Source organism: Maniola jurtina, chromosome 5 (assembly GCF_905333055.1).
Source record: "Maniola jurtina chromosome 5, ilManJurt1.1, whole genome shotgun sequence".
In the NCBI taxonomy this organism is placed as follows: domain Eukaryota; kingdom Metazoa; phylum Arthropoda; class Insecta; order Lepidoptera; family Nymphalidae; genus Maniola; species Maniola jurtina.
Genome location: NC_060033.1, coordinates 4,939,086 through 4,953,750, shown reverse-complemented (window position 1 = coordinate 4,953,750; position 14,665 = coordinate 4,939,086). Strand labels below are relative to the sequence as shown.

Below are 14,665 nucleotides of genomic sequence, written 5' to 3'. Positions count from 1 at the left end.
CAGAATGATTATATCAGAAGACATCCATTAATTCTAATTAGGTAAAGTTATATAATGAAAAGTTTGTAGTTTGTATTCAGAATAACAAAAGGATGTTGGAAATTAGAGCACCTGAGCGTCTCATTTGAATTTCATATTATCTAAGTTGCATCGCAAGTTTATTAGCAGAATTGTGCTAAGTACCTTAGCATTGGAATTGGTTCGGTTCAGTTAAAATAAAAATATTATGATAATAGAATTGAATAGTTATTTATGTCACTTTTATTGGATAATTCCATTTCCATGTGTAATGTGTATTTTGTAAATCATTGCTAGGAATTACATAGCAATACGTTTTCGGTGGATATACCCATGTTATATTTCAGAAAACTTTTTGACACAGATACCTACTTCGTATAAACCCATATTATTTTTCAAGAAGTCTTGTAAAACTACCAAAAAAATTCTAGTTATTATTTGCATCAATAGATGCTTCACTTTACCTGTGATTTTTAAAAAAGGTAGGAGAAAATTCCTACTATTACCAAAATCTCCCATCCCATCTTAGGCCACATCATCACTTTTCATTAGGTGTGATTGTGGCCAAGCGCTGGCATATAATAAATTAAAAAAAAAATCTGTGATCTATTTAGGTCATGTTCAAGTTTCACAGAGCCGTACCGATATAAGTGACTCCGCTGGACTCATACGTCGAGTGGTCGACCCAGCGCGCCGCACTCGTGACTGAAGTGGGGCCCGAATTTTTGCTGCCCTCCGTTGTCGTTCATGCCATGGTTGGTAAACAGCAAAGGGTGTTGGAACGCCGTCGCCTCTATCTGCAAGGAAGTGATGACCCAGAAGGAGGCAGAGGAGCGGCAGCGGAAGGCCGACGCAACCGCAGACACTCTCCTTCGCCGAAGAACTGGGTGGGTCGCGGTAAATGAACAAAGTGTCTTGGAACACCGTCGCCTCTTCTGCGAGGAGATGATGACCCGGAAGGAGGCAGCGGAGCAACAGCGGGAGGCCGTCAGAATCGCGGACACGTTGCCGGTAGTACGTTGCCGATGGACATCGCTGGCTGGGTTGCGGTTGTTGTCGCGGTAGAATGATTCGCTGTTCCGTGGCCCAGTCGACAGGCGACGCGTGTAGGAGCGCCGTTGTGTCGCCTCTCGGCTGGCGAGTCCCACATTCCCTCCCTATTTCTCGGGAGGGATGCGTTTTTTTAAATAAAAAATAGCAAGCAAAGGAGCAGGCGGTCACCTGTTGTTAAGTGATTACCACCGCCCATGAATATTTGCAGCACCAGAAGTACCGCCGATGCGTTGCCAGTCTTTCAGGAATTTGTTGTATCAGGAATAGCCCCATGTTGTAATCTAGTGGGAACACCGCCGATGGGAAATAAATAGTTGTAGTAAGATGGGAAGTACATAAATACACTTCCCAACGTTTTTTCCCAACGTTAAAAAAAAGGTGTGCCATAGACGACGAAGGAAATGTTAACGCAACAAACAAAGATGCTGGGTAAAATTCTTAATGAAGTACCAATGTATCTAACTTCTGGGCATTTATTCCTTCAAGTTGAAGAAAGAATTTTAATTTAGTTAGGAGTTCTTACATAAGTTAACCGCAGAAACTTTTCTTCTTAGAATTCTTTTCTCCCGCACCTCGTTAAGTAAAGAGGGCCATTTTATTACATTATATGTATATTATGAGCACCTACACACTTATTTTGTTTTTGTCCTTGCATAATATAACTATCTACGCAGCGTTGTGTAATACTTTTTATTTTATGTCTGGGACTTCCGTTTTTCTATTTGGGTAAAAATAGAAATGTCTATTTACCACCAATTTGTTCAAAGTTTCTTAAACAGACCTCTTAGATGTGGAGTAGTGCCTTCCCGGTGCGGGCGGCGCGGCTTGTCTATTTTGAAATGACGCGCCCCACTAAATATTTTTGTGTAGTATAGTGATGTGTAAATTGCGGTGGTGGGGCGCGTCATTTCAAAATAGACAAGCTCTAGCTATTCTATTTCAGAGATGTTATTTTACAATGGAATGTATATTATTTTGAAAAATGCATCCAAATTCAGAACAAAGACAATAAAGCAAATCCGAGTAAATTAGACTTGGAAGGACTTTGTCGCGTCAAAGTCTGTATCGAAGATATAAAACTTAGGCATGTTGCTTTGACCTAGTATTTGAATTATTTGTATTCTAAGTGATTTAGTTGCAGTATTGATTTAATTTCAATGAAAAATACAATTACAATGAGTGACAGGCATACACACACATAGCACATAATTATATAGGATAGGATAGACAATAATAATTATTATAATTTACTTAAAGTAGATTTAATTCAAATAGGATGATAAATTATTGTTTCAGTTCTATATAAATATTAATTGTTTAGGTAGAACGACCGCATTATTTTGTCATGATATTTTAATGTACTTACTTAAATTGATATGATGCGATAATAGTTCTAAATTCCAATAAACTCAAAGCACTTTATTCCGTTAATGGAACTAATATATTAAACTTACCAGTCTCGTAGAGTATTATATAAATGATAAAATTAATTAACTATCCGGTAGTAAACGTATAAAACTGTACAGGTACCTACGAAACAAGTGTAAATTAAAAATTTATAACACCCCCGACATGTGAAGGTTATAATAACTAGAAAAGAGCTGATAGCTTTCAAACGGCTGAACCGATTTTCTTGGATTATAGCTAAGAACACTCTTAACCAAGCCACCTTTCAAACAAAAAAACTAAATTAAAATCGGTTCTTTAGTTTAGGAGCTATGATTCCACAGGCAGATACACAGATACGTCAAACTTATAACACCCCTCTTTTTGGGTCGGGGGTTGATTACATTTCATAATATATTATACTAGAGGATGCCCGCGACTTCGGCCGCGTGGATTTAGGTTTTTGAAGATCCCGTGGGAACTGTTTGGTTTTCCGGGATAAAAAGTTGTCTATATCAATAACATGGACGCAAGCTACCTCGGTACCTTTCATACAAATCGGTTGAGCGGATGGGTTTTTAGGAATCCCGTGGGAACTCTTTGATTTTCCGGGATAAAAAGTAGCCTATGTCCGTCCCCGGGATGTAAGCTAACTCTGTACCAAATTTCATTAAATCGGTTCAGCGGTTGAGCCGTGAAAACGTAGCAGACAGACAGACAGACAGACAGACAGACACACTTTCGCATTTATAATATTAGTATGGATTGGGACAGAAATTGCACCTAAATTCAAAACAAATCTGAATAAACTACAGCTCGGAGGCTCGAAGGCTTGGTCGCGTCAAAGCAAAGTCCGTGGAAGATAAAATATAAAAGAAGAGGACTTTAAATCGCATTAACCAGTGTTGGTGTTTCAGCTCAACGTTTCACGTGACATTGGGGGAGATAAATCAGTAAATCCAGTGGACACAGGAGCTGTATTATATAAGCTGGAAGAGGTAAACTGCGCGCAGTTTATAAGAGCTGTAAAGTTTGACTCGCCCCGGCTTTGCTTACATAGCTTTTTAGACTAGCTTAGAACAGGGATCCGTGTTGATACTCTACCTATTAATGAAAACTTGTATACTTTTGTTTTAGTTATTTTGAAATTATAGTATTTTTTAGGAAAAAATAAATAATCCTTTTAGATATTAAAACATTTGTACACTGAAATAAGTGTTTTTACATTTTAAATTTTCTTTTTTAACCCCCGACCCAAAAAGAGGGGTGTTATAAGTTTGACGTGTGAATCTGTGTATCTGTGTGTCTGTGTATCTGTGTATCTGTGTATCTGTCTGTGGCATCGTAGCGCCTAAACGAATGAACCGATTTTAATTTACTTTTTTTTGTTTGAAAGGTGGCTTGATCGAGAGTGTTCTTAGCTATAATCCAAGAAAATCGGTTCAGCCGTTTAAAAGTTATCAGCTCTTTTCTAGTTTTCTTGTAGAAAAGAAGGTTAGATAACCCTTAGGTTCATAATATTCAAGTGTCAATTGACAAATGTCAAGCTGTCAAGATGGACGTTGCCTAGCTTGGATGAAGTATTAATACTATCTCTATGTTGCCTAGATATACATAATTATTTATTTGAAAATGATTTGTCGGGGGTGTTGAAAATATTTAATTTACACTTGTTTGTAACCTGTCATTAATTGTGTCGTGCAATAAAATATATACATATACATAAGTACTTTGAAGTGCCTACAATTTGTCGAACAGTATATTTTGTATGTACAGTTAAAAAAACATACGTCTTCCAGAACAATTTTTAGTTCCACAATAAACTTTAACAAGAGTAGGTACACAATTAGAGGTGCACGGACGTCGCGTATTGTTTCATTTTATCTCGTTAGTCGCTAAGATTTACTGCTTCAGAGATGACATTTTCAGAAAAAGCCTGCAAAGGTGGAGAGGAAAAATTTCAGCACGTTTTAAAAATATAACGGGGCTACGACCTCTAGTTAGAATGTTCTGACGCTCTTTGTGCATGGTAAATCGTATGCAGCCATGGGAACTAGTTTAAAAGACTTTGTTACCTTTATAGAATTACTCTCATAGCTTTATGAAAAGACTAGCTAATGCCTGTGACTTCGTTTGCGTGGAAAAACTCCGAGGAACTCTTCAATTTTCCGTGATAAGAAGTAAGTAGCCTATGTCACTCTTCAGGTTTTAAAAAACTATTTCTATGCAAAAAATCATGTCGACCCGCTGCTCCGGGGCGGCGTAATTAAAGGCAAGCTAACTAACTATATGCTTTCAACATACTGTTCCTGTTTCTCTACTATACAGCTGAAAAATATCTCAATTTACAATCGGATATTTTGTCGTATTCATTTTTGTTCCAATAGAAAGAGACAAGCGATTCTTTATTGTAGTGGTGATTTTGCAACGGCCCAGTCTTGGTTCAGATTGTTTCTGTTTCAGCGGTTTATGAAGCAAGATAATAGGGATGTAAGAACCAGATGGGGCTATTGTGGGCCACGCAATAAGCGAACCACGAACGAACCACAGTATAAGGCCGCGGATAACATTATAAGTATTGCTCACGTAAGTGGCTTGCACGATTAACTAAATACTCTTATAATAATTTGCCTTAGTAAATTTGTTGTCAATTAATTACGTAAGCTGCTTACGTGAGTAAACTTACAGACGTAATCGCAGCCTAGGGTCACTAAACCAATTATATTGCAATTCAAACAAAACTTTGTGTCTGCAATTATTTAGTTTTACGATATTCACTTGTTTTTATAATTTACTCAGTTTATAAATAATAGTTAATATGTAAAAATATATTTTTTTAAGTTTCACAAAACAATAATATAAGAAAATTCAAAAACAAACACTGATACTATTTCTTGTATCATATTATCAAAAAAAAAAAATGAACATAGAAAATAGTAAATACTATAAAATATTAGGAGTAAAAAAATATATTAGTGAGATAGCTTCTTACGAATTAGTACCTATTTACAGTACATAATATAAAACATTACTATCTAGGAATAAAATTAACATTCATTATTTAAATTATGGTGAACAAGCATAATAAATAACTATTACATTATTTTTAGAGTAACGTGTAAATTCAATATAATTCTTCAACAAGAGAGTAAAACGAGCCATTTTTTACGAAATTTTTATGCTAAAAAATCAAGTACGAATGTCTTTTAATCACGAGTTAAACACTCTTCAGTTCGATTGCGAGGAAATGAAGCAGTGATTCATACTTTACCTCTTAGCTGGTCATTACGTATGCTCTAGCTATACATCGATAAATCAACCACTGTACAGGTACAAGATAAGAGGCCTGTTAATTATTAAGAAACCAAATATGTAGAGAGTAGACTGATATAAGTATCACCCACTACCAAGTTCAAGTTCGGAGACCTTTTGACAAGACACCAATTGTAGCTTACCTGAATGATATTATGTACCTACCAGGACGGTATAGATGGCTAGGTTCAGGTACTATAGAAATTTCCATATAACACTCTTACGCCCAAAAGCATAAAATACAGTTTTACTGTGCTTACATTCGGTATAAAGAAGAACTTTACGAGCATGAGAAGTGAAAACACTTTATTTAGTGGCCCCATTTCAAACATCTTTCTTGTAGGCAAGCCAGCTGTTAATATTATACCGTTGGTTTTTGTTCAAAACTTTAGCGTTTCACCGCGCCTACATGGAAAATACATTTTAAAACTTTTTAATTTCTCTTTCGAGATGTCTTAACTTTTCTTAAAGAATTTATTACAGTTTCTAATTAAAAATAAATAGCAATTAATTTTCTTAAACATTATTTACTAAAATTAAATCTGAATCAATTGTTATAGAAAAATCTTTTTGATTTAGTTCATTAACTACATCAAAGAGATTATTTGTATGGTTAATAAATACAATGAGGAATAATTTTAATTAATAAGGTATCATGATACTCATGGTAACAGGTTTAATGGCAATTATTATTATAGACTAAGTTTATAATTATTTTTTTGTACAAACTGGTAATATAAATTAAATTAATGATATTTGTGTGATAACCAATCCTCTTTTATCATATCTGATGCTTTTTCAGCAATCATGATCGTTGGTGCATTTGTGTTTCCTCTAACAGTTTTAGGCATAATAGATGCATCTATCACTCTAAGATTTTTGATTCCATACACTCGTAATCTAGGATCAACGACAGCTTCTTTGTCCCACGCTGGCCCCATCTTACAGGTACCCACAGGGTGATATATGGTGCTGGTATATTCAATAAGCAAGCAAGCGAAATAATCGTACGTTCCCCAGAGATATTCTGAACATCCTATTACTGGCTCTTTAACAAAACTAGCACCATTGTGCTTAAATACTTCTGTTTCTTCTAAGCTTACAACGTATCGCATTCCTTCGACCAATGTATCTAAATCTATTTTGTTTGTAAAAAACCTAGGAAATATCAAAGGTTGACTGAAAATTGGATCAGTATGATTCAATAAAATGAATCCTCTACTTTTAGGTACAAGTAATAATGGTCTCACTGCAATACCATTGTAAAATGATAAAGGAAAGATATTTGAAGCTACATAATTTGTAGGATCTGAATAAAAATCTCTAACATTTCTTCCATCGAAATGGAATTGAATATCTGGTGCGGGTTCATAGGCATACTGAGTTTTAATAAATGCTATACTATTTAGAGTGCTTGTAGTTGCTAGTGGTCCAGACTTTTTAGGCTCTTGTATTCTATATTTTTGAACTTCATCTAACAGTTCATGTTCATTCACGGCTGTAGATGTTTTATTTGAAAGGGATATAATAAGGGCATCTGTAGTTACATGATCTTGTAAATTTTGACCTACATGTAAATCTGCTAAAACTGGAATGTCTAGGCTCTCTAAATGTTCTTTAGTGCCAATACCAGAAAGCATAAGAAGCTTTGGAGAATTTATAGTACCGCTGCTAATTATAACTTCTTTTCGAGCGTATGCACTGTAAATATTTCCATTTTTCATATAAGTTATTCCGTGAGCTACTTTTGTTTGTGGATCTATGATTATTTTAGTAACAAGAGCATCTGTTAATATATCTAAATTTGGACGTTTTTCACGAATAGGTTTAATAAAAGCAACATTTGCGGACCATCTTCGGCCATCTTTAGAGGTAGATAAGGAGATACCTGTTCCGAAATTATCTGCTGCTGTTAAATCATTGAAGGGTAATCCTTTTTCTTTGAAAGCTTCTACTAGCATAACAGTGTTTATATCAGTATAGGGAAATCTTTCCACGTTAAGTGGTCCACCGACTGCATGGTAATATTTGTCATCAGATTCAACGTCTCTGTTATTTTCAGACTTTTTAAAATATGGCAGCACCTGAAAACATAAAAGACACGAAGTTGAGAAATTATCAATAATTCAAATGCCTCGTTAAAAATGATTTAACACTTTATTACACGAGTCTTCATAAAGTGAACATATATTGGACGAATTTTATCGACGGAGAACAAATTAGTAAAAAAAAAAAATATTTAACCATTCATAGAAAATGTTCCATTATATAAGTACTCAGTGATAATATATTTTCGAAAGAATACAATACAAAATACTTTGAAGTGATAAAAATTAACTGTAAATGGGGCATTATTTTCAAGACAATTAGTTTATTTTTACCAAGCGATTTTAATTTTTTTAGCGAAGGAATTTTGTATTGCATCGTTATTTACAATCATTATTGATTTTGTTTTAAGATGATATATGTAGTTAAACACTTTGCTCAAAAATTACAGTATTTCCTTTGATCCATATAGTTGCTAATAAAAAAAATGTATTTCCGTCGATAAACACGCAAGCACGAGAATATGACGATAATAATTTACATACACGTATAAGAAGTATAACTTTCTGATTAAAATGAGGTATACAGGGTGTTTGGTAATTAGTATACAATGACGACACGTACCCATGCTACTTTGATCTGATAAATACAATGCTGAAGTAAAATGACGAAATAAAATTATAAAAATTTCCATTCAAAATTTTAATTTTTTTTTATGACCAAGTTTTCATGGCCCTAATGTGCCCTAACTCACTGATATCATTGGCCTTGGCCTATCTAAAGATGGCCAACGATCCCAGTGAGTTAGGGCACGTTAGGGTCATAAAAACTTTGACATATAATTTTTTTTTTAAATTTTGTATGCAAGTTTTTATAATTTTATTTCGTCATTATACTTCAGCATTGTGTTTATCAGATCAAAGTACCATGGGTACGTGTCATCATTATATACTAATTACCAAACACCCTGTATAATGCCAAAGTAATATAAATATACTCCTTTACCTCACTATAACTCCAGCCGTGGTTGCCTAAGCCTGCCCAGGTATCGTAATCAAGACGATTTCCTCGATTATATACCAAGTAGTTGACAGAACTGGAACCTCCCATTGTTCTACCACTGAAAAATACTTTTTCAGTAATGAATGTCTATCAATATCTACGAATAACAATATTGTTCACAACGTAAATCGAACAACAAAACATGAGATGACTTAATAAAAATGTAAAACACATTCCTCTGATTTGGTTTCTGAAGTAAATTTTTTGTAAGCATGATTATATTCTGTGGTAATTCCATCCCACATTGATCATAATCACTGGTCATGCATAAAGCAATAATTGAGTAACACATTGGTTAGCGAATTATTGCGAATTGGTTAGCGAACAATGAGTAAATTTTCTCGTGAAAAAAAACTACGAGACTTTTCATCGTGATTAATAGCTTCATCTACGGGGTGTTCCGCTAACTCAGTGTCTAACGATGAATGATAGCCACCAAGCTCATTTTTTTTAATTCATTGAAGATTTTCTACAAAACAATATTTTAATATCACCCAGTGAAGCAGCAATGTAGAGCCAACAAACCTCGGTGGCTATCATTCAGTGTTAGACACCGAGTTAGCGAATGACCTAGCTGGTGACAGATTAAGGGCTGGTTCATTTTTTGCGCAACAGATCAGCCTGGCTGTCCAGCCAGTGTATTCTGGGCACCGTTCTACGCGGGCGTAATTTATGTAGTAATAAGGCTAGCTTTAAGTTTTATTGTAATAGTTTCAATAAAATAAAATAAAACAATATGAGCATAATAACTTTAATTGTTGGTTTTAAAGTTACCTTGTCCATGAACAACTTCGACCTCTTGAAGATCTACACGTCAGTTCCTCTGGTTGAGTTCTAAAGTTCCAATCGATGTTAGAGCCCTTAAGTGTTGGTGCAAACGACGGTACCATAGTTACATCTGGTTGCTCAGGACCAGCTTCTATCAGAAGTATCTAAAAATGGTGAATGGTATAGTATTTTGTACAGTATAGTTAGCTATACTTTACAAAAGTCAATAGTGTACGAGGTTATTTTTAAAAAGGGGTTTAAAATGTCAGAAATGCTATAAAAATATTAACTTAATATTCTAGTGGTAGTTAAAAAAACCGAGTCATTCGATGTCATATGATTTGTTGCTAGGAGGTCAACAAAAGTGAATTTGTGTAAATACGAGTGTTTTAAAGGTTTTTATTTTAATCTCCCTCTGAGATTCGGAAAGATTTATTAAATAATTTTGGCACGGACCTATACGGACGGTGATGAGATCAAGAACTGAATAATTAAATGTTGCAAGAGCAACCGTGCTCTTATTTAATTATTTGTTTTGGTTACTTTGCTATTCATTTTTTTAGATTAAAACTCTATTGGATAGCCTCTACGTATTGTGATTTGTTGCCTTCGCGTAGGTTTTGTGAGGAGATTCCAATAAATCGTTTTAAATTATTTATATAATACCTATTTCTCTGAGTGTTGCTTATAATAGTGTATACTGACGTAATTATATTTCTAGGAACACGAACTATAAAGACAGCTTGCACCCCGGAGACGGAAATAGTAGGCTACTATATATCGCGGATTTCGAGAAGTTCACGTGGTATATTTAAAAACTAAATGCACCGGATAAAGTCGAAGGCATCTTCCATCATCTAGCTCTATCTTAAAATAAGCATTAAGTAGGTATAATCAATTAATTTAACATATTATGAGCAAAAGTTCCTTATCTTCAAAGTTACTCGTTTTGAAATAATTAATTTAGTTAGAGTAGCCTGTGAACGTCGACTGTTTGACATAAGTCTTCCCCAAAGAGCTTCACCACACCCGGTCTTTAGCTTTCCTCATCCAGTGCTAATAGTTTGGGCAGTGTCAGGTGCGTCGTTCTCCTACGGAACCCCTCATTTTGGATCATATCCCTTAGGAAAACTCCTAACATAACACTCTCCATAGCTAAGTGACTGAGTTTATGGACGAAGATATTATAACACATTCATTATCTTTGGAATAAGTAGGCTCTCTGTGTGAAACCGGGGTGGATCAATATTAATAAATATAGTGGTCTTAGAATAGAGGCTTGCGATACTACGTTAGGTTATTCTTTACGGGTTACTACATATAGGTAACAGTATTATTATCAATTGCACCGTATTTACAAAATAATTGCTGGTGCGTGTAAAATATTCTTGCAATTCGTTGCGAATTTAATAATTACTCGCAATTATAAAATGCGTTAGCTTCTAATAATAATTTTTTTGATAAGTAAGTATGTTGAGTATTGTCACTTTATAACAAAAAGTTATTGATTTTGAATTCAATGAGATAAAAAAGTTATAATGGTTGTATAAAAAATGTTTAGGTATTATCCTGTCCCTTAAGCCGGTAATTGAAATATTTGGTGTCAATGTACTTATTGTGATTTGTGTAGGTATCTAATTGAGATTGTGTTCAAACCAAGGCTATTTGAAAGTAATGGGGTATGCCCTTTTCTATAAATTATACATTTGCACGGTATTTGTTCAAAGGCGGGGTCAATGTATTTTATAGACTTTAGGTAATTCCCAACTCTTACTTTGCGGAGTTATGTGCGTTTAAGGTAATTAAATGTCACTTGCTTTAACGGTGAAGAAAAACATCGTTAGGAAACCTGCATACCTGTGATTTCGCCATAATGTTCTCAAATGTGAGTGAAGTCTGCCAATCCGCACTAGGCCAGCGTGGCAGACTCTGTCCTAAACCCCTCATTCTGAGATGAGACCCATTCTCAGTAGTGCGCCGGCAATGGGTTCCTCATGACGGTGATGAATTCTTTACTTATTGCACAGTTTTAAAACCTAAAGAATTTACCTTCCATTTCTTAACTTCTGTTAATCGGTTGGCAACAACGCAACCAGCTGATCCAGCACCAACTATGATGAAGTCATATTCTTCAATTTCCCGCTTCCGTCTTGATTTTTCATCTTTTTTGTCCTTTTTCTCTACTGTAGTTGGCACAGCCTTGGATTCTTGTAAACCCAAATCTCCGAAATTTTTATCAAGGAAGTCAAAATTAACATTAGGTCGGCGAGTATCAAATTTCGATAGGCCAGATTCAAAATTACTGGAAAATGGTGGCGGTGGATGATAGCTTACAAAATCATATTGGTAGCCGTTTTTTCCTCGAGGATGAGTATGATGAGTGTGATGGTGGTGATCATGAGGTCCAATACCAAAGTTAAAATTAGACGTGCTAACTGGATAATCATGGTTAGATCCTAAGTTTTCTGAAATTGCGTATAACTCTGGACTTATAAGTCCACCATTATAAATGTCATATGGATTTTTCTTAGGGTATGGCACACTGTATGAGACACCACCAAAAAGTCGCGTAACTAGGGCTAAAAACATAAAACCCATAGACGAGCATTGCGTCAAAGGAGCACGCTGTTCGTAGCAAACTTCACTTATATCCGGCGGTGTCCACGTTGTTGCCATTTTGCCACTTGAGTCTTGACCTCACAAATTTTGGAACAATCACAAAATCATGTTTTTCCACCTTAAAAACTTTCAAGATTTATTCACACTGATTTTATTATTTTGTGTTAGTGACTTACACATTAAGACCCCGTGTTCCGTGATTGAATGCGTCTAAACGAATGGTTCGATAACTAGTGGGAAAAGTCTACAGTACTTTTTATATCAAGGCTGAGAATAATACACCTGTGTTCATTGAAGCGTTTTTTGCGGACAATATTATAATAATTACCAAATTTCGTGTTCCATCTTGGGATATTTTTTAGTGATTTACAGGAAATTTAATTATAAAAAAACACTATTTGTGTAAAGTCACACAACGATTTTTAGTATCACAAATTTTTAAAGTTAGGTCAGACGAAACATTTTTCTAATTAATTTATTCTAACTCTGTGTTCAGTTGGTTACCCTACAATTAAGAGTTAGAGACTTATTTTAAAAAGCCGATCGTTCTTCAACTCCTTAATTAAGCACTGCGCGAATATCAAACATCGACCATGTTTGCGAATTATTGGTGCGTTGAAAATTGGAATTCCTCTATGGACTACGACATACGACATAGGTACATGTTAGATAGAGTAAATACTGTGAATTCAATCACTAACTCATTATTTCTGCTAATTTATTTTGGTATGTTATATGTAATGTAGGGCCAAATTTTTAGTTAACACTGGACGAAAGTTAAACTTTAGTTAATGCTTGGAAGCGTTTGAAGAACCCCCACCAGGTTGACACACTACATCAAACGAGTGGCAGGGAGCCGCTGATTTCAGGCGGCGCAAGCCCGTGACGTGGGGATCTGGATGTCCCTACGTCTATCGATGATAATGATGATGGTGATGATGCTCGATTAGCATATTTTGACAATAATTAATATTTTACCAAGGAAACTTGACGGTACCATAATTACGAACCCGATTTAATATGATCGTACCTAATTGAATACAAGGTCCTGAAATTAGATTAATCTACGTCAGCATAATTGTGCGTTGATTACCTTCAAATTGCTTTATTCCAATTTCTACAGCAAGTATTCGTGGAAATAGTTTCATTTTTTTTTTGCAATTGGTCTAGGTCATTTTACTAGTTATAAGCTAGACATCGTATGCGTGAATATGAATTTGAAGTCTTTAGCACTCTATCTCTCACTCTAAAATGGAGCTATCTTCAATGTTCTTCTAAAATTATCAGCAAAATATTTTTAGGATCGAATCATTCCGGAAATTGCCCCTTTTATTAAAAGCTGATAAGTTTTACCTCTTTCTCATATTAATAGATAATAACTAGTTTATAATCATAATAATAGCTGACCGGTTCCGACTTCATTCGAGTGGAATTTTCGAAAATCGTTGTAAATTTCCAAAAATCCTGAAACACGTACTTACTTCTTTACTTTTACCCGAAAGCCCAAATAACAACTTTCATACACATTACAACTTGAAAAATGACGAATTTCACACAAATTTTCATCTCGTATTTAACCCCCTTGTTAAATTTTGGTTAAAATTTCCTCCACTTTTAACCAAAATTTTAAACATCAATTTTCATATTAATTCAAAAACCATACTATCGTACAAGAGATACTTACTTATCTAACTATAGAAGAAGCGCTATGGTTTAACTTCGCTTCATTTATTTAAAGTATAAGAGCACTGTAGAAAAGCATAGTCAATGAGTTATAAGAGGTATTTACTGTGGTAGGTACTGGTTGCAAAGTGAGAACTAATTCTTGGTCCAGATTATTCATCTCAGCAGTTTACAGAGACAAATAATAGCAGCGTACGAACGACAGATGGGTCTTATGTAGAGCCATGAAAATGGCGATTTAATAATTTATTTTTTTTAAAGAATATTAGCCATGCTAATCATGACTAATACTCCCCTTTCCCCTCCAATTAAGCGTAAAGCTTGTGCTAGGAGTGGGTACGACAATAGTGCAACGGATGGGGTTTGAACCGCCGACCTTTCGGAATTCAGTCCGCCCTCAACCGTCGAGCTATCGAGTTTTGGCCAAAATAAAACAAGAGAGATATCACACAAAACTTTATTTAAAATAATTAAAAATTCATTGAAGATTTTAACTTTTACCAACCAAGTCCCAAAATTAAAGAAGGGTTCTTCTAGTAACAGATATAAAAAAACTGCAGTAAGAAAATTATAATTCTATATCCTGTTTTAGTTTTAAGTTAATACAAAACTACAGTACTCTTAACATACTCGTAAAGTCGTAATATTCCAGTCATTTCGTCCGAAAAAAAAAGCAAATAAAAGAAAATGAATTTGCGCTTCTAATTTTTTAATATGT

At 34.8% G+C, this 14,665-nt stretch overlaps 1 protein-coding gene across 1 annotated transcript; it reads right to left on the bottom strand.

Annotated features, from left to right (window-relative positions):
* Positions 1-6,238: 6,238 nt before the first annotated feature.
* On the bottom strand, positions 6,239-12,468 carry LOC123865314 (glucose dehydrogenase [FAD, quinone]-like). Its single transcript, XM_045906270.1, has 4 exons — positions 11,695-12,468; positions 9,652-9,809; positions 8,821-8,935; positions 6,239-7,853 (listed from the first exon to the last, which is right to left on the bottom strand). Exons 1-4 carry the CDS (start codon positions 12,319-12,321, stop codon positions 6,516-6,518), a joined length of 2,238 nt encoding a protein of 745 aa, XP_045762226.1. The 5' UTR covers positions 12,322-12,468; the 3' UTR covers positions 6,239-6,515.
* Positions 12,469-14,665: the final 2,197 nt, after the last annotated feature.

What these genes read in the sequence shown, in the direction of transcription:
- LOC123865314 (XM_045906270.1), bottom strand. Translation starts at nt 12,321, where the DNA reads ATGGCAACAACGTGGACACCGCCGGATATAAGTGAAGTTTGCTACGAA. An exon ending in CAGAAGTTAAGAAATGGAAG is followed by an intron (nt 9,810 to 11,694) that starts GTAAATTCTTTA and finishes CACCATTTTTAG; the next exon opens with ATACTTCTGATAGAAGCTGG. An exon ending in CGAAGTTGTTCATGGACAAG is followed by an intron (nt 8,936 to 9,651) that starts GTAACTTTAAAA and finishes AGTATTTTTCAG; the next exon opens with TGGTAGAACAATGGGAGGTT.